Below are 21298 nucleotides of genomic sequence, written 5' to 3' on the forward strand. Positions count from 1 at the left end.
TATATTTTGAGGTTTCACGGCGAAAGTTATTAATATTTATTATCATTATTAATATGATTATCTTCTGGATGGGAAACGAAAGATCGAAAAGATTCTGGACGAGGAGTGAAATAAGACAGGGATGCCTTATGAGCGTATATATCATTTTTAATGTATATATCATGGATTTGGAGGAGGAAATGAAAAAAGGAACAAACAGAAGGGGTGGTAATAGGGAAAGAAAAATAGTCATTAACATATGTGAATAACATCGTACTGGTAATGCAAAGTGAAGAAGAATTGAAAGTAATGATAAAGAGATTCAAGAAGTATGTGGAAAGAAAAGGGTTGATTTTAAGTCGAAAGTGTTCGTACATATTACATAGAGGTGTATCCGAAATACACTTTTTATTATATTATTTACAGTTATCGTTCGACAAGTCAAACTACGAGAGATTATTACTATCAAAAGCCTCTAATGAGTTGAGCGTCGATTCTTTATTTGTCACTAGCTTAGGAAAATTAGCAAATCATTTTATCCACTTCGTTATCTTACCTTCTTTTCCCGCATATGCTCGAGATATTCATCTGCGATAACGACTGAATTTATGTGGTACGAAGAAATTGAAGTTTTGTCATTAATTACCGTTCATTGCGATGATCACGAAGTCCGTGCAATGACTGTCCGCGCATATGTCTCGATTAAACCTCGATAAGCCCGGCTGGCCGAGCATAACGGCCGGTACGACTCTCCCTTCAGGAAACCGAACATGTAGGAGTTTAACGAGTCGATAAAACCATGATTAACAAGTTTATTACTTCCCCAACACTTGACCCGGATTCGAGCGCGAGAAATTCATTTGCGAATAATCCTACGCCGCGATCATTGCGCGCGAAACGACCGCGTAGTCGAGGAAAACGCGTCAACGACTGCGAGAAAGTAAATTCCTCGCCGTGAACATTATCGCCTGCCTCTGCATTCGCCCACGAGCCCGTTTCGTTTAAATAGCACAGATAACCCACGTGATCGTTCTCGATAACAAATACGGGATCCCGTCGGCGCGGCGATTCTTCCCGTCGAATCACTTCATTCACAGCGATCCGTTTCACCCGATCGTCGACATATCATTTCCGCGTTGGTGCGCTGAGACAAAAATATTTCATATTTGTAACACCATAATCATCACGGTGAAAGAATTATAGTCAGGGGAACGATTTTTCAAGTGCTACACAGAAAGGAAAGTGTTAGATTCAAGTAAATATTATTACTCAAATACTCTTTAGCAAATTTTTACTTGGATTAAATAAATATTACTATATTCAATGTTCACTTGTTTATACAGTGTCTATTTTCGGCGATGATATTTCTAACCTGTGAAAATGAAGCCCGTTCACTCGGGAAGGAGGTCACAATTATACTTTAATATTTTAAGGCTACGTTTTCTAATTCCCAGAATGCATATTTATTAGCTAATATTTCAGTGGACGGTCACCCATTTTCATCCTGTGTGCAGAATTCATTAGGGCTTCGATATTTTCTTCCCGGAATTTGACCAATCAGAATAAAATAAACTAATTTAAGTTTAGTAAACTTTGTTCTAATTGGTCAATTTTAATTCAATTTCAATCCTAATTCATATCGATACATGCTAATATCGAAAGATAACATGTAGATATAAATTATCGATAGTAAAGCCCGAAAGTATGGATATTTTAAATATCGATGCTGTATCGCCCTTAATTGAAACCGTAAAAAGGATATAATTGAGCATGAAAATAACTGCACTTTCTCTTAGTACGCGCTTTTTGAAAATCTTACTTTTGACATAATAAAATCCCTCGCGCAATCAGAGCGGTAATTTATATAAATGCTTGGCAGCCATATAAATAGTGTAAATAGTGTTGTTCCTCGCGTGCGGCATTAATTTTAATATATTTAACATTTAACATTCGTCAACTGATCGACCGTGTAAAACGCTCGTTTCTATACGCCGCTCGGTCATCGATCATTAAACGCGCCCGTAAAAAAAAGTCGGCGGTTCTGCGGCTGTTGCGAGACCGCCATATAATTCATGAATATCGAGATTTACAGGCTCGCTCGCGTTGGATCAGGCGATATCCGAGCCGGATACTAACGGTGGAAGATTAATTCACGAATAATCCTTCGCGGACGATAGCGCGCGCGCGCGCGCGCAGTCACGAATATTCGAGGACCCCGGCCACGAGAAAGTGATGCCCGCCATCCGATAATTGGCTGCGAATATCTATTCGAACGCTGAAAATCACGCGACGGAAATCGATCGTAATTTACATCGAAAACAATCCGATCGCGATTTCGGCGCATATCGCTAATTTCGATTTAATCCCGCGACGCAACAATAGAGATCTATCGGCTGGTTAACTGGTCGCCTGAACACAGAGTCACGCGAGGTCAATTCACGAACAACCACAAGTACGACGCTCCTCGGCTGGCTAAGAGTAATGCAGCGAGATGAATATCGTCGGATAATGAATGCTCCTGCTTAATGCCGCTGCTCCTCTCGATGTTCTAACGGGAAAGAACCCGAGAAATTTAATCGATTATTCACTACTTTCGTTCATATGTTATCAGCTGTCAATGATCGAAATATGGATATCTATCAAAAGAGAAAGTTAGACAAGAAAGGGTCAGACGCTGATATTGGAGCGAAACAAACTTAATAAGAGTAAAAAAAATAAATGAAAAAACAATTATATGGCTCTCTAATAAAATTGTTTATATATATATAAAACGAACGTTTTGGTCCTAACTATTTGAGCTCTTTCCAGCGCAATTGGCAATGTTTAAAAACAAGCTTTGCCTGCGATTAAGAAGCATTATGAAATATAGCGAAATTTTATAATTAAACGTTATCAATTACGTTGAAAAGGGTTCAAACAATTGACATCGCAATACCTTTGAACATCCAGTTTTAGAAATAACAGAACGTCCAAAATCGCGAGGCGTCTTTGATACATAAGTCTGGGGGGCATTCTCGAGACATCTTATATCTCGATTTTAGACATTCTGTTGTCTGGGATTGAACTACCAGAAACATCAGGCTTCGGTGTGTTCCCGCCAGTCGAGTGGTTGATATGACTTCTCCAGCGGGTTGTTCGTTCGCATCGATCTCACTTAGATCGACGAGGAAGGCCATTAGATGTCCTCGCCGATGTCCAATCGAACGTAGTACGAACAGCTCGCGCGCGGATGACACCATCAGGCCCGCTGAAACTCGTCGTCGGCCACCGGCGTGATTCACGAATGATCGAGTAGCCGCGAAACGGAGAGGAGCGCGCGAGAAAGTGAGCGCGCCGCAGCTGTCGGTCCCCTCGCGATTTCTCCGCGAGTGCCGCGCCGCGCTGATGGAGATGACGCCATTTCTCATTACCGCCCATTCATGTCCCCGTAATAATTACGCTACTACGCGAGTAGTCACGCGTCTGGCATTTCTGTCGTGCCGCGCGCGCACGGACTCGCGCCGGGCTCTGCCCCGCGCTTCTTTTCGCGGCCGGACAACGACTACGCCTAATTGGCGGGGTAATTATCGCGTACACGTATACACGTACACGGGGAGTTTCGGAGACGTCACGGCCGAGGCCCGGCGGTACGAGGGAACGCGTCTCCTCATTGGCTCCCCGGCGTAATTAGAGCAATTTATCAATTATTCCGCCGAAACTTCCACGACGGAGCTCCCCCCGTTAATCCCCTCTCATTCGACGAAGAAGAGGCTCGGTTTGCCGCTGTTGACCCAGTGGCCCTGCCCGCGACGGCACGCTGCAATTTCCAATTAAAATTAACAGTCATTAGCTGTCATGCAGCGGGATCGATGAAACGGCAATAGGTTACCCGTCGATTATTATACGCGAAATTCAATGGAGAACGGGGCTACGTAATTTGCATTAATTCGCGATGGAGTTCCGCGAGCGGTCCGCCCGGTAATTGGATCTTCCTCATTTTCACGTTTGCAATTACCGTATCTATACATTGCATTATCCGGCCATTGTCGAGTTAAATGGAAAGATTCGCGCGGCGCGGATTAACGGACACCGCGCGTCCCGTCGCGGGAAATGCCCGGCGGAAGGTGCGCGGGTAAAGACTGAAATTAGGTAACGCGCGTGTGTTTAATAATGTGTATTAAGTGCCGTGTAATTAGCGCAGGGGGGGGAGGGGGGAGAGGGAGTGCGAGAGGGTAACGCGCGGAGTTGCATTAATCTCGGCGCGCATCGCGTCGCTTGCGAGAACGTCGAGCTCGGTCAATGCTGGCTGTAATTCGTGCGGTCGTCACGTAAAATATTAAAACGCGAAATGTCTCGGGTATCTCGCGACGCTACCCGCCTACCTACCTATCAAAGAACGCGGGAGCGGAACTTTCGAGCGCGCGCACCGTCTCTCGAATATCCTCCGTGTAACGGCGGGCGGCGTATACTTTTTAAATTAAAGCCCGGCGAAGAATAGCCGCCTAGGTGGACGGGGACGAAGGGAGGGAAGCGCGTGCGCGCGCCAAAGTGCACGGAGCGGAAACATCTCAGCGATATTAAATCGCGAGATCTCGAGAGTCTCTTCGGCGCCTCCGGGAAAGACGAGCCCGGCGGCCCCGGGAGAGAAATTTCGGACTCGCGCTAAGCCTTGGATTCTCGAACACGGTACGAGCTAATACAGCAAAATCGCGTTCGATTCTGTTCAGCGATGTATAATTCGCTCCTATTTTGGCAATGATAATGAATAATAATGTAGGTGGATCGGTCGATATTCTTCGTGACCGTGCGACAGGACGGTAGAATAGAAAATCCGCCCGACGGTGGGCGGAATGCACAGCCGGGCGTTTAGTATCCGCGGTATCTAATCGTCCGAGCAAAGCGAACTCCCCACGGTTCGACGGTCACAGCGCGACGTTATCTGAATAATGCACCTTGCAGCGGCGACAAGTGCGTCGCCCCCCCCCCCCCCTCCCGTGTTTCTATTTACGAACNTCGTCCCTTTTTTTTTGTCTTTGTTACACCTCGCTGTCCCGTAACACAGTGGGGTGCCTTCACGTATCTATAAGCACGCTAACCGCTGGAAATTGCGGAGTTTCTCGGTGCGTCACACGCGGAATTCACGCCGGTCGTTGCACCGCCCAGCCGCCGCGTTTCCGCGCGAATCCGCGTACGGCACAGCGTGCACATGCACCGGGACGGATGTCGCCGTGCATAAGAGGACCGGAGCATAATGCGGAGAATGTGGTGGAGCATCGAGGCGGAGGAACAATGCGGGGAAGATAGCGGGCGGAATGTGACGGAAAACGGGCGAAAGGGACTCGGAAGGCAGCGAGAAATAGACGGAAGACGCGGCTGCCAAAGTCGCGTCGATCGCGTCGTTGTCGCCGTTGTTTGTACTCGCATTTATCGTGCCATTGTGACTCTCTCTTTCGAGAGAGAGAGAGAGAGAGAGAGAGCCGGGGCGAGCGGACGCGCGAGGCGGAGAGTATCACGCAACAAGCACGAGAGATATCCGGGAAGAGAGTGTCACGAGCAGAGAGACGCGCGGCTGCACATCTCATCGTCGTGGCTTTTGCGAAAGCGAGATGCATTGTCGGCGTAAGAACGTCGCGGCGCACCTAAAGCGGCATTCCGAAAATGCTCGAACAACCGGAGAGAGAGAGAGAGAAAGAACGCGACATCGAGCAGAGAATGCATCATCGGTGGAGATCTGTATCTGTACGTCGATCGGAATCGCGCTTAAATATTATTTATCGCATAGCTAAAATATTATTGATCGTACAGCGAAAATCAGACATGAATTCGGCAAAGAGAGGAGGAAGTGGAAATTTTTCGCACGACTTCCGAATCGAGATTATGTATTCCTTTGACCTTGATGGCGTCTTAAATGTTCATTCTCGCTGTTTTTAACGTCAAAATAGGTTATTCCGAATATTCACGTGGATTTAATAATCGATATATTAAGGGCATTTATACCATCAAGGTAGCATTAAAATTAAATCTGTAGAATGAAAAGTTCAAGGGAGAAGTGAACAAATGTAGCAGGCCGACATTATTAATTTTATTAAAATTAATTTTATTAAAATTAGTTTTATTAAAATTTTATTAAAATTAATTTTATTAAAATTAATTTTATTAAAATTAATAATGTCGCCAATCAACATAATATCGGCAGGCTAGAGAAAAATATGCTCCTTCATTTCTTAAGAGATTGTAAGTTTTGTGACAACTAACCTACGTCATTTCTAATCTCGGTTGCCCCTATCGTCAAAGCAGGTTTTTATTGATCTAGAGCTCATCTAAGTAGGCGCAAACTGTTCTCAAGAACGTTAAAGCAGCAACAAACTTTCGACTCGGGCATCCGCGCGAGTCGCAAGCGTGCCGTGATCTCGTCTCAAATTAAAGCACAATCAAGTCTCGGTTAATCGAGATCTACGATTAACGAGCACGCGTCGCGTGTGCTCGAGGTGTCTGCTGTATCCTCTTTTCTTTTTTAAATAGAATGAGAATCAATTAAAGCGCACCACGTCGAGGTTAATTAATATTCATAGCAACGGTATATCCGCGGGAAACACGAACGCGAACGAAAGTTCCGCCGAATTTCCGCGGCGGCCCGTGAAAGAAAGCAATTAACTGTATCGCTAATCGAAACAAATGGCCCGCGGAAGAGCAACCCGCTCTAACCCGGACAGGCCGACAATAGAAGCCGAAGGCCTCCGGGTTACCTACTTTTAATTGCGAGCACGTTTCACGCTCCACGGAGCGCGTGCGCGCGCTCTCGCACCGGAGACGCTATAAATTTCCAGCCGGAACGTTTAGCCGGAGCCCCGTTGCAGGCACGAAACTAATTAGTCCGGCGGTAATTAATCTTTCATCTTCGACCACGCGACGTTTCTGTCGATTGTCCCGCGAACGTCGACGAGCTGTTGCTCTATTTCCGAACTGTGCGTCTCCCCCTCCGGCGAAGCGATTGCTCAAGATTCACGGAGGACCGAATGTTTTCCGAATGCGGCACGATGTCGACGTGATGTTAATATATCGCGATATCATATCGCCGGGCCTATCTTTCGAGTGACACCTAGACGTTTACTTTAGCCGTGAATCACATTTCAATGCGATACGATCGCACCGGATGTCGCACTTCGAAATCGGGTTCTCTTTTCGACGGAATTGAATTATACGCTCCGTATTTTATCCGAAGAAAGTATATAGGAGACTACAGAGGCAATCTGACACATCGCTCACATATCTCGGCAATTTTTTAACAAATTACAATATCAAGCGAGTAGAAAAGACGTATTTGACAATATAACGTAAATTGCATTTCATTACGCGCAACGGTTACGAAACGATGGTGCTGAATTGCATTTTTAGCAATGGAAATAACATTTCACAATCTCGTGAATTCATTTATATTATTAACAAATGTAGTGTTTTCTGTTAATTGTTATCGCAATTAGATAATTAGAGGCAAATCGACACGCTTGACATCTTCTGAAATAAAATCGATTCCTTCTACAAATTGGTCCGCGCATCCTCGGAAGCTAAAAAAATCGGACGAATATCATTGGCGGTGAATCTTCCGGATTATTTCCGCGCGAGAATTTAAATTCATGTATGGACACTACGATATCTGCGCTTCGCTCTCGATAACCTGGAGCTCGTTCGTTCCGAAATAGTATCTTCGTTCGCGAGCGACTTCGGCCTCCGGAGACTCTAACGACCGCAATTACGAGACGGTATTACGTCGACTTTCAGCGGCCCGTCCGCGACTATTCGACCGTTGCGACGAGCACGAATTACAGCCCGCAATTAAGCCGACGTCGTGTCGAGCGACGCGTCCTCGAATTTTCCTTAAGCGCATTCTATCGCTGTTTATCGCCCCTTAAAGGAACGACGAGATAAGAAACACTATTGCCGTTCCACTTTCCAGCGTCTCCTCGTGTTGCAATCGAGCGGACTCCTACGTAACCGCCCGTTCCGGACAGAAAGCGCGGACCTGCTCGTAGCACTTCGGGCCGAGCGAGAAATTCGTTAGTGTCAGCGAGAAAAATCACAAAACGGAGAAATCGTGGCAACAAGTAATCAAAATGGCCAGTGGGTAAATAAAAAGATGCAATTTTACGTGCGTTTGGTGGAGAAATTATGAATTGAGAAAGTATTAAATATAGGAAGAACGCGATCTTCAAACTGATACAATTCTTGGTTTAAAGATATCGTTCTTCCTACCAAATATTTTTTTCCCATTCAATTCGTGAAAATTATTCTGGAATATAGCAAAAATATGTCACAAATATGATATTTCTAATGGAACTGTATAGAGTTTTTCAACATCTAAGAACAAGTTTTGCCTTCGTATATCATTATATATTCTTGCTTATATACGAGAATATAAGTCTTGAATTGATACTAATTTTTTTCTGTGTGGTATTAAAATTAAATCTGTGAAATTAAAAGTTTCAGAGAGAAGTGAACAAGTATAATATCGTCAAAATAGAATTTTACTAATCTACAGGTCATCTATATAAATAGGCGCAAACTATCCTTAAACTGCCCCGATTTTAATAACTGAAATAGGAATATAATTTTATGAACTATTTATATAAACATCTAATGAGGAAGCAATCAAATATCATTTGATCAAATATCAAAGATCATTTGTATACAATACATACTAATATAAAAAAGAATTAACATTATATATTTATCATAAAATGATCAAACTCTTACACGTATTTTTCGTGATATTTTGGAAAGCAATCCATGCGTAATTGTGATTGTTATTATATTAGTTATTGCATCAATTATTCAAGAATATTTAGAGAAAGGACGGTAATATGGAATACCACGATATCTAGCTTATTAAATGCCACAACTTAACGAACGGTAAAATCAAATTATTAGCTGCCGGGCTAATTTACAAAGTTAACGTACAAAGCTGCGATATAATGCGAGGTCTCGTACAGTCAGTGCGCGCAATTCTGGATTTGATGTGTATCGCTACAGTGGAAACTGAGTTCAATTTGATCTTTATTAGCCCTTTGCACTCGGGGGCTCCGGAACGGAGCCATTTAAAATTTGTCTTCAAACTCTTCAAACTCAAATGCAAATAGCAAGAGCGGAGTATCCTATACACAATAGTTTTTACGATTTGTCTTTATCCTTATGTTATGAACTGAAAGTTAGTTGCATTGTCTCCGTAGCGGAGCCCTCGAGTTTGAAGACAAATTTTAAATGGCTCCGCTCCGGAGCCCTCGAGTGCAAAGGGTTACTTTTCGAGTTATCTGAAAGAAAGCTTAGAGTATTCAATATTACACGCTCTTCCTCTGTATCAGATATCATATGAGATATGGAATGCATATAGAACATTTGAAGTAAATATCACGCGCACACATCATCCTTTCATCGGACACATGGTATATTTTGTATTCTATTGTACATATATACTATTATACATATATATACTGTTGCGCTCGTTGCAACTTCGGGGGTCTCGTGGGTTCCACGCTCTACGAAACTAACTGGACTGGTCTAAGCGTTAAGAGCGTCCGAGTAGCATGAAAATTTCGGGCGAGGTAACGCAAAACAGAGGGGAGAGGCTAGCCGTTAAGCGGCGCAGGAAAATCATTGAACCCTGGAGACTCTTACTCGAGAACAGAGGAAGTCTCACAGCCGCTCAGAGTCTAGTGCGCCAATTAATCCGCCTGATAATGATTTTCCGCGGAGAGCGTGTGCGTGAGAATACGAGGCGGCGTGCGATCCGTAATTATCCGCGGTTTATCTAGGAGCGAAAACAGAGCGGGCCCTTATCGCGCGTTCGCTGAACAATGACGCATCCCTCGCCGCAACGTGGACAATGCGCTTCCGGTGTGCATTTCGCGCGGGGACAGGCTCGCGTTTCAAATTGTAACGTTACGCCACCGTGATATCGCAACGCGCATGACAGCCGAGACCCGTAGACGATAGATGCGGGTCGATTGTGAAAGGGAGAGTCGTCCGGTGTGTCCGATTTTGGGTTTCTCCACGCATTATTCTCTCTCTCTCTCTCTCTCTTTCTTTTTTTCTCGCCGCTGAGAAGAATCCGAGAGGAAGCCGCGCAAGATTTACATAACCAGACGCTATAAACGCGCGCTACCGCGCTTCATTGATCTATAGATTCCTTTTAAGTCCAAGATTCCTGAGTCGAAATTTTGACACTACTTTGACGTCCATGAGAATAACGCCGAACAACGCAAAATTGTATCCTGAATCCGAACCGTTAATTCTAGTCAATTTCGTGACGTTCGTCGCAGATATAAACAATGAAAATCGGACCCTAACTCTAGTTTCCATTCGTATAGCAAACAACCATCAAAAGAGAATTCAATACTTGAAATTTTCGTAGTGCAGAGAAAGGAGTCTTCCAAATCATCTCTGTTAAAGCTAATTTTTTACTTTGAGATGGCACGTATGCCAGTCCTCTAAGAGTTTATGAATGAGACATGTGTTTTCATTTCATTTGTAGGAAAATAGAGACTAGCCAGTCAATCCAATAATAGCCGATATATAACATATACGAATGTCTAAATCACGTTTTATACGGTGCGAAAGTTATTTTTACATTGTTGTCATATAAAAATGTCACCCCTCTTCAAGAATACAAGTACGATACATATATGTTAAATATTGGACACTTGCTCGTGTCCAATAGGAAAATGTATTTCCTGAGAATTCCTAAAACGAATTATCTCTTATTGGACGCGAGATGCGTTCCCAATGCTCATGGAAAAAAAAAGTGTTGCAATCATCCTGTAACCATATGCGTGTTATTGTTTACAAAGCCACGTGACTTTGTGCCGGTAAGAAGACACGCTTGAGAGCGCCGTTGTGCCACTGTTCATTAATCAAACATCCTATGTATCGTGCCAGTAACATACATTACATACTTGATTTTCTCATAATATTTAATTCCTTCTCTGTCGGTCTGTTATCTATTATAACGCGTGGTCGTTGCCCCGGCTAAATGATCTTGACCGCGACTTTTTCGGAAGTTCCTCGTTCGCATACCTGCCGCGCCGTCGGCGGCTTAGAGACAAATCCTACTGAATTATACATTATACCGGCGGTTACAATTAGCGTGATGAATATACCGGTTTGTCGCCAAACACGCCGCCGTGTTAATTAACTCGAAAGACTCGCCCGTTCATTAACATGTTCGACCTACAAAAGCAGACTTCAAAAGGTCTTCCCCCCCCCCGTCGGGATCTCACGTGTCTTCCAAAGGGGGACATCGAAATGTGCGCGCGCATTTGTAATATTTTGGTTTCTATTCAACGTAAAGCGTAGATTGTTCCTTTTCCTTTATCTTGTTTTTTTTTTCGTCGAAGGACCGACGTTGCGAGTCGATCGGTCTGCCTCGCAGTTATTTCCAACTAAAGGCACTTTGATCGTCGCGCGTTTTTGACAACGATCTAAACACGCAATACGAAACATTTCTGGTTTATCCGGCCTGGTCGGGCTGACAAAATTTACATCGTCTGTCAGATCTATCGGCGAATGGGCAATACGCGTGCAAACGCGGCTGACACGCGTGTACCGAGGAAATATAACGTGTACGAATGTATGTACGAAACAAAACCGGCCTCGCCGGATCGACGGTGACCGACGAGGCACCGTAAGGGAAGAACGCGCTCATATTGCGCCGGGAAAATCGATTTCCGCTACCGTCCGTCCGTTTAAGGGTTAATAAGGTCGGATCAGAGCGGCGATGCGTCAGCAGCGATCGTGAGTAACGCGCCATTAAGTGCCGGCGGATCGTTGACACGATCGCGCATCGGACGTATCCCCCCCCGTCGTCGTCGACACCGTCGTCACCGTCATCAATGAACGGGGGGAAGAGGTCACGTACGACACGAGAGATCGCCGTCAACGTCGGCGTTCGTAGTGAAATTCCTTCCTAGAGTCGAGAGCCACGACTGATAAACGCCATGGGTAACGCGATTAGTCATCCGAACGGCTTGAAACGCGTCGGTCGAATTAAGGCCGAGCTTTTCTCGCGGCCATTCAGGTAGTCGATCGTAGGTTCGTGATAATATCAGAAAAGTAATGATTAATGTAACACGAACAAACTCGACGTGGTAAATGTTTGTAAATGTGATATACACACGGAGAAAAATATCCGGTCCTGTCCAGTCGGGTAATCCAATTAAAAGTAACAAACGGATATATCCAATCAAGTACAATGCTCGAATATTTCGTCATTTCGTCGTATCCGATCATATCGTGCTTTCACCCCATGAAAATTACAACGGACAGAATTATAAAGGGCGACTAGTTTCCCGATTAGATTTCATCGGTAACCGCGCCGATAATTTCATCGGATACTTCACCGGATGAAGGCACTCATCACTTAACGGACAGTAAAAATAATTAGGATGTATCATTTAATCGGTTTATTCGATGGCACTTTTCCTCCTCAATCGTTGCCAGAAATGGTGTACTATACATATCGATCTCTGAAAAATTAGATGGTCAGCGATCTAGTAATATTCGTACAATATTTTTCTACAAGTCTCTTTTATTATCTTCGCAATTTTCATTAAAATCGTAAGAGAGTAGTTTGGCGGCCAGAATTAAAAACATGATATCGAAATCCGTTTTCGCGTCTGTCATATGTATAAATAGTGCTAATTTTGACTGTAATTATCTCAGTTTCGGTATGGTCAATTTTCTAATTCCACATATGCGTAGACCGTGTTTCGATTCATATGCTGTCAAAATTTGAAGATTCTTAAAGAAATTAATTTACGAATCAGCTACCTTAAGTAGATCGCTGCCACGTACCGTTGGGAGACCGATTAGCTCTTTACGGCGCTGCTGCCGGTATCTTTCCCTTGCGTCATCGCGATATCGAAGTCGACGACCCAGTTTTTCTCACCTCTGGGGTCATACGTCGGAGAAACGCGAGGAAAGGGTCCTCCACCCCTGCGCGCGACGCGCTGCGAAACACTCTCTCCCTCTCGCTCTATTTATATATATATATATTTCTCTCTCTCTCTCTCTCTTTCGCATGCCTTTCTCTATCGTTCGCTTTTTATCCCGTGTTTACTTCTGGCGTGAAATTTAACGAAGCTTTGGTCACCGGTATGTCGCGAAATGTTCGTGTGTTTGGTTTACGTGGCTGGTTTAAGCAATACGTGACATCGTTCCAATCGAAATCTTGATTCTGTTTTTTTTTACATTATACGTTAATCCTGCAAATTTGAAGAATCAATGTAGAATCTATTTGTATAATCATGATGCCACAATAACAAGGCTGACCAGAAGTGACAAGAAAGCAGTGACTTATTCAAGAAGATTCAAGACTTGCTGCCTAAAGAACGTTATTAAAAATACATATCAGTACTTGTAAGACTCTTGGATCGGTATATCCGTCGTACGCAGCGAAAGGATGAATAAGTTCATCAAATGTTATATTAAAATCGGAAATATCCTATATTTATCCTATATTTTTATCTTATATTTATAGCGGCCGATAAAGTTATTATTATTACTGATATTACGAGACATTATATATGAGAGAGAAGAAACCTTGGGGCAGCATTTCTTATATCATATCGCGCAACATCGAATAATGAATGTGGACAAAATATTGTCCTCCGGCTTTTTTAGATGTCGCATCATGATGAATCGTCAGTTGTAATATTTCGGTCACACGTACGTCGGCTTAGCGTGATTACGCAGTGCGTAAGTAGGTTGAGTTACGATGCGATTACGGCTTACGCTTTCGCTCGACAACTATATTTTGTAATGACGATCGAAATTCCTGGGGTAATCGGAGCTGCGCTTAATAAAAGGGGTCGCGGGTATTTATAGAATGGCACTACGGTGCGCTCGCACAATCCAGGGTGTACCAGAAATCGATGAGCATTTGCGCGCGCTCGCAGGAGGGCGGTGATCTCTCTCCTCCCCCTCCCCCCCCCCTTTCTCTCTCTTCCTCCGTGATATAATGATCCTTTCATATATTCATTGAATATATTCCGGCAACAAAGATGAATAAGCGTAATCCCGTATGTTTTCTGTATTGTTGGTACAATAGGCGCGCGATTCGATGAAAGTTAAATAAAATGATTATCGGGTTATCATTATTATTATTTTGATATTCTATATTTATGGGATATTTGTAAGCTAAATATTTTCCTACGCAACGACGTGTTATTCGTTATCAACGATCTCGCAAAAAACAATGTCGAGTGGAACGATAAGCGTCAATGAGCGTGACGAACTTTCGCGAAAGCATCGGCCTTCGATTTTTGACGCTTCCCTTTTTCTTTCCCAGGCAACAATGAACGGGCCAGTTTATGCGTCATCTTGTCCCGCATTGCAGTCGAATCTGTCGCTGCACAGCTCATCCTATTACAGCGAATACAGCGGCACCACGCGAAGACGATTGTCCTCGACGGGTGAGGCAGACACTTCCGCCACTTCGAGCTACGAGGGTAGCGACAGTTCCGAAAACAGCGACGAGTCCCGCCTCGACCCGGTCAGTCAGATGGAACGAGAGCAACTCGAGACATTCTTCCGCGGATTAAAGTCGCAGGTGAGAACTTGACGAGCAACGAGAGTCGTTCGCACGATAAACGCTTTGATTGGGAGACGACAACAAATTATGCGCATACTCAGGAAAAGAATCAGCCGCAAGTGCTGAAATTTAGCTGTGGCAGCTAAAATCTGAGCGAGATATATAAACATTTTTCTTTAATTTTCGCAAATATTTTGTATCCTTTTAGACTTCTAAATTTCATTAGAAACATATAAAAATGTTCTTTGAAGTTTTCCTGATTGGAGCATTGACGCATTCGGTATATACAAGCTGCAGGATTTCTGTATCAGATAAAGTATCAGATAAAATATCAGCTTACGCTGATAGCTGAAGATGTCACTTTGAAATTTTTAATCGTTTTCGTAACATATTGAGTAATACTCCAATTACTTGAAGTGAAAATCACCTTTCAAAGTTACAGAGGCTTTCGTTTTTTTTTTTTAATATATCTCATATGTAAACTAAGTGAAATATCAAACAAATTTTTTATACAAAAGCTTTATAGAAAAAATATCTCTATTTAACTATGCCATTCGTTTTTTTTTTCGAAAAAAATTATTTATTTAATAAAACGATGTAGTTAAATAGAGATATTTTTTCTATAAAACTTTTCGATATTTCATTTAGCTTATACGTTTTAATTTACATCTGAATTTTCAAGTTTGCAAGGTTTCCTTGTCAATTACATGCAGATCACTTCGTCGATTGATATCAACGTGTTTCATATTGTCTCTATATAGTATAATACCAAAGAGAAAGAGAGAGAGAGAGAGAGAGAGAGCAGCAATAACCAACCTTAATAATTCATACTAATAATTTCAGCTAATAAAGTTAGTACCTCGCAGCAAATGCACTTCACATCTAGCCAGCAATGACAGTAAAGTTCGAAACTAACTAATGAGATTCAGCTGCTATTACTAAGCCATTTCTCTGAGTGCATTGACGAGAAGTCGAGGGTGAACGCGCCGCAATCGCGATCCACGTCGGATGTCGAAGGGCGTTCAAGGGATAATAACTCATGTTTCGCGTTCCCCTCAGGTATTCGTCTGCGAGTCACTGGCGAACCTGTATCTAGGTAGCGCCTCGCAGACGGAAAGGTGGGAGCTCCGCTTCACCGGTATACCCGTGGTGGTGCTTGATCTCGGAGAGACGCGATCGAGATCCAAGAGGCGGATTCAGATCTTGCTGGCGGAACGCGGCACTTGCTTCACCCTTTGGCGCGAGACCATCGACAACCTTTCATCGTACAAGGTAAGCATCGTACGATCATTATTACGAGTCACTTCTCCCGGGATTTTTCAACGACTACTTCGCTCTCTCGGCACGCGAACATTTTCCGCGGGCGATGCGCGACTCGTCAAGGTGCGTATACACCTAGCGAACGAACAGCGAACAAACATCGAAAGCGAATTGGTAAACAGTAGTAACTGAAAAGAAAATTGAAGAATGACGAAACAATAGTAACTGAAAATATTCGGACGTTCGCTTTGGGGCTTGTTATTCGTTCGTTTCTTTTCAACTGTGAATTTATCTGTAGATCTAAAAGTATGTACCAATCAGAAGAGCTCACTGAACACGGGACGTGGGTAATCACTAATGCAGAATGCCATTACTACATACAGGGTGACTTTCAAATACAAAATTTAAGGGGATATTCCTTGGCTTATTTTAGGAAGAAAAGGTCCTAAGGTATCTTATTTTCGAAATACGAGACGCCGAAGTTGAGAAGGAAAATATGAAAATTTCGAAAATCTAGGAAATGCTTATCGCGAACGAAAAAAAAAATTGGTGAACAATAGTAATTGAAGAGAAAATTGAAGAATGATGAGACAATAGTAACTGAAAAGAAAATTGAAGGATGAATCTGAACGAAAGAAAAACGGTACACAACACTCAGTAACTTGGAAAAAACGGTGGTGTACCATTCTTTCACGAAAAAAAAAAAACTTAATATGATTATCCATACTCACATCCTTGGTGGATCTACAAATGTTTCATCGGTAACGTTCCATTCGTATTCGTTAAAGCGCACACATTTCCAAATTATATTAACGAACGTTCGCTGTTCGTTCGCTAAGTGCATGCGCACCTTTACGCGAAAGCCCGGCGCGTCGACATTAACGAATAATTGATATCCGATCTCTCGAAATGCGACGTGCGAAATCGGAGACGAGTTGTATTCACGGCACGCTACAGTTATAAACAATTTGCGTTTCTCATGAACGCTCGCAAGCCTTTCCGTTTACCTCGTTAGCTGATGCACAGCGTACTACGTTGAAAAGCGGCTTAAATTACAACATCGGACATTTAACACCGCTTTGAGTTTCTTGCTGATGCCTGCCGGGTGATGTGAAGCGTGCAGTAAGCGTAGCGTTCCCGAATACGCGTGTATCCCGAATCCTTTAAAGCGACAGCTCCTATCGACAGAATGCGCCTCTGCGCCGCGCACCCTCGGTTTCTCGTGTCGCTAGACGAGCGAGACGTGAAAAAGAGGAAAGACGAGAGAAATATCCCGAGTCGAAATTTTGGCCCTTTGTTAAACTTTTAATTCTGCAACACAGCAGGAGCTAAGAGCAGCAAAATATTACGCGTGTAAATTAATTCGGTGCCTTTAGTTTCACCCATTTGTGACAGTGAAAGAAAATGTTACATTCAAGTAAATATCTGCTAAGGAATATTGGAGTGATTATTTTACTCGGGTTAAACAAGTGTTACTTGAGGGTAGCATTTTTTTTTCTTTCGGTGCGCTACATTCAAGTAATACTTCATCCAGGTGAAATAATGATTCCGGTGCTCATTAAGAAATATTTGCTCGAATGTAGCGCTTTAAATGAAAAACGATAGTATTTTCTGTCGAAGAGATAGTGAAAATACTGCCACTCAAAATCGCCAGAGTGAATGTTTTATTCAAGCTTAGAGTGGATGCTGACGCTGTATAAGCGAATGTTTCAATCGATTGGGGTGAATGTGTTCCTGTACCGGTGGGATTCACTTTTCAATTTTGAACGAAAATATTCACTCGCCGATTCAAAGCGGAGAATTCATTTTATACGAGCGGAAAACTCAAATTCGAGTGACTCGATGGGACTCGGCGATCACTCCATTTTCCGAGCGGAATTTCACTCTAAGTAATTTAGAGAATAGACCATCTCTAAGTAGACACAAACTGTCCTTAACACGTTGATCGCCGGGCTGACTTTTACCGATTGTCCAAAAGCCTGACTGATGATTGAAATATTAAAAATATACTATGTAAATGTAATTTGAATAAATATAATTTTCATCTCGTGTTATTACCTCTTTAATGACTGTACAAACAATTTAGTAGATGCATTTCATTATACTTTATATGCAACTTAACTTTTTCAAGACGGATGACACATATTTGTCGATCATCACCCTCTTTTGTTTTCTAAACCATTTCATCAATTCCCGTGGAATCTGGGCTTTGAATGTTTCTTGCGATGCTCTCCTCGAATCTGAAGTCAGAATTCGAAACTTCAAAATGGCGAATCCAGTATGACGTTGAAACGTTCAGGAAAAGTAGAAGAAGTCGCTGTTTTAAAAAAATGAATTCGAACCTTAACATTTCAAACTTCAAAACGGCACCTCTTCGACAGAAAGCTATTGCCGGCTGTGATAAATTGGCCGATGATAAACAATAGTTTTATTACTCGAGTGCGAGTGATAAAACTGCCGGGCGAGAGTAATTTATCACTGGCCAACTAATCGCAGCCGGTAATACTGTTCCGTCAAAGATAATGCCGATCACCGGTGAGCAACTCCACGTGTTAAGAACGTCGAGAGAGTGGCGTGAAAATTTCGACTCGGGTGAGACGAACGACCTCGATAAGAGCCCGCCCGAAACGAATGTGTCGCAGGTGTCGGGGCCAGCCTTCCACACGATGTGTCTCTCGTCGGATCACACCCGCCTGGCCGGGCTCAGCTTCGACAACTCGAAGGCGGCGAACGATCTGTGGCAGCACATAGAGCGCCTGGTGTCCTGTCCGGAGAACATCAGCCTGTCGGTGCCGGGCAAGAAGAAGAAGAAGCCGGTGCAGAAGAAGGTCGTGCTGCCGGCCAAGAGCAACATCAGCCAGCCGTGTCAGTTCCAGCACGTGACCAGCGTGGACGCGGCTGACCGGTCGCGATACTTCTCGCTGCAGACGCTGGTGCCGGCCTTGAGCGAGCTCGAGAGCTCGTTGGAGGCGAACTTCTGAGACAAGCCCGACGCCCCCAAGCTCTCCTAGGGACGCAGCGCGACGCCCGACCCCCGCCGTCTACCCCGGAAGTAATCGGCTGCGGGAGGGCACAGGGCGAGAAGTCCTTGAGGACTCGCGCACATGAACGCGATATCCCGGGGATGACGATCGCGTGCCCGCGCGATGGTCTCGGGGATACATCGAGGGCGTAACGGGAGGCGAATAAGCGGGGAAGACTGCATTGCGGATTCGATGATCGACATCTTTCATCTTCTCGCTCCTCCTCCTCCTCCTCCGGCGCGGTAGTTGCGGAGGAAGATCACGGGGTGGATCCAGGGGGAGGAGATATATCGACGAAGCTTTAACGACGACGAAGGGAAGGCGGATATATACTTGTGTCTCGAGTGAGCCATCCATGGCTCCGTGGTAGTTTTACTCGAATTTATCTTCATCTTCTCGTGTCTCTTCCGATATAATCATCTAATTAGCTGCTAAGAGTTTTAAGGATTAAGCGAGAGGCCGAGTCCTCGCTCGAGCCGCGTGACGATCGTCCTGTGAGACGAGGAGAACGGGAAAAGGGCCGTCGAAGGGCCACGGAGAGACGAGGGAGCGCGGAACATTCGCGGAGACACGTTCTCGCCCGAGAAAGTCTAATGCTGATATTCGTAGTCGGATATTGTTGATATTTAAAGCCGCTTTAAAATCATCTTCAGATGCTCCGTGACTAATTAAATGAGCCGCACCTGCGGGCGAATTTAAAGCCTTAAATGTAAGCTCCGATTATGAATAACGATGTAAGAGCCCGTCAGAGCTCGAGATATTAATAGAGAATAGACATCGGACAGGATCGGTTTAATTCGGAACTCGCGGTTCGCTGTCTGAATCGCACGACCGAGCGCCATTTTAATTCAGAACTGAAGGTCAGCTACTTCTCGGTTGAAAGTGCGCATGATGCGCCAACAAATCGTGTTATTTTTGTCATCATTTTGGCATATCGTGACTGAAAAGAAGTCCTTCTTGATGTTACAACGAGTTGCAGCGAGTAGCTACAAATAATGGCGAGAGTATTCCTACTCAAATGAATTTTCCAAATTAGCCTCTCGCAAGCTAACCTTCCCTTCTTACCCATCTTCCTTTCCTCACTTCCTCACCCGCTTCCTCCGAGTATCACGGAGAATTCAAGTGGCGGACTATCGATATATCGAACTCAATGTCGCTTCTCTATGAATATCTGGAACTCCGATCCATCAGTGTCGCCGTCGCGCGCTACGAGGTTGTCCGCGGAAGATGGAGCATTCATCAATATTCCTTCGGCTCGAGCGTGCTCTCTCTCTCTCTCTCTTTCTTTTTTCTTTCTCAAAGGAGAGACCGACTGACGTCTGCGACTGCAAATGTTGACCGCGGGCCCCGGGCGAAACAGAAAGTTACCTCGAGGCGACTCCCTGAGTCACGTAGCGGCGTTCTACTCTCTTCGAGAGTCCTTCGACTCGTCGGCCATCGGTGTCATGAGACTTACAGCCGCGAAGAGAAGGTTCTGCGAAACGTTACGCCGAGAATAATTCGCGATAATAGCTCTCGCCTGGAAATACGTTAGGGTCCCGAGGCGTTCTGTCGCGGACGGCATTATCGCGGAGACGCTCTCCGAAGATCATTTCGTCATCGTCGTTGCGCGAACGGATTCGACTAGGCTTTTTATCCTTGCACTAAGAGGGCGGAAGGGAAAGGAGTTTGTCCGAACGAGGACGAGATCCGGAGAATGACGGATTGAAAGGAACGCGAGGAGATGGCAAGCGACGACGCAGTTCGTTCACGCACGCTTGTAAAATGTGCCAGCGGTCCAATTACCTCCGCAGCGGCGGAGTGCACTGCGAATCCAAGTGTGCGGTAAGTTCACGCTTATGCGTATGTGAAGTTACATATTTGCGCGCGCGACTTGTGGTTATTCCAGTAATGTAAATCGACGTTACACGTTATCACGTTATAAAGCTGTTGTATTGAAAATTTACAGTAACACAGTAGATTTGCGACGCGATCGATTTATTACAAAAGTATACATTTGAAAGAGATGTGGCCGCATTCGTGAAATTCAACACGTTTTCACGGCCAATTAATGACACATGTTTCTTGTTAGAAAAAAATGACAGAGGAGGATGAGGAAATGTGAGATCCTTGCGCGTGAACTGCGCATTTTAAATGCAACTTGAAGTGTAAGCCTGTAAAATGCGTTGAGCTGTGCACGTGAAATAACGTGCGGCGAAATAACGCGAGTGGAGGTGAGCAACGGGCGACTGTTTCGCCCTTGCGATTTTGCATTGATGAGCGCGTAAAAATTACCACACTTGGATTCGCGGGGTAACGACTGCTGTTCGCTCTTCTCGTTTCGCACGTGCGGCGGTTCCACGTGCTTCCACCTTTTGCCGCACGTTCCGGATAAGGATTCGACGCGGCGACCGTCCTGTCGCGCTTTGCAATTCGAATCGCGCGATGTAACGCGAAGGGGAAGGGAGGGGGGGGGGGCACGCGGCCGGGCATTAGG

General features: G+C 44.4%; 1 protein-coding gene across 2 annotated transcripts in view; it reads left to right on the forward strand.

Annotated features, from left to right (window-relative positions):
- Window positions 1-20450, forward strand: part of LOC106747040 — a 71285-nt gene extending 50835 nt beyond the window's left edge. For both annotated transcript variants that reach the window (XM_014624280.1, XM_014624281.1), the window contains 3 exons: window positions 14297-14557; window positions 15599-15811; window positions 18442-20450. In XM_014624280.1, coding sequence (XP_014479766.1) covers window positions 14303-14557; window positions 15599-15811; window positions 18442-18780 — 807 coding nt within the window. In that variant the 5' untranslated portion in view covers window positions 14297-14302 and the 3' untranslated portion in view covers window positions 18781-20450. The remainder of the gene's footprint in view (window positions 1-14296; window positions 14558-15598; window positions 15812-18441) is intronic.
- The last annotated feature ends 848 nt before the right edge of the window (window positions 20451-21298 follow it).

Source organism: Dinoponera quadriceps, unplaced genomic scaffold (assembly GCF_001313825.1).
Source record: "Dinoponera quadriceps isolate SergipeBrazil2010 unplaced genomic scaffold, ASM131382v1 scaffold2099, whole genome shotgun sequence".
Lineage (NCBI taxonomy): Eukaryota > Metazoa > Arthropoda > Insecta > Hymenoptera > Formicidae > Dinoponera > Dinoponera quadriceps.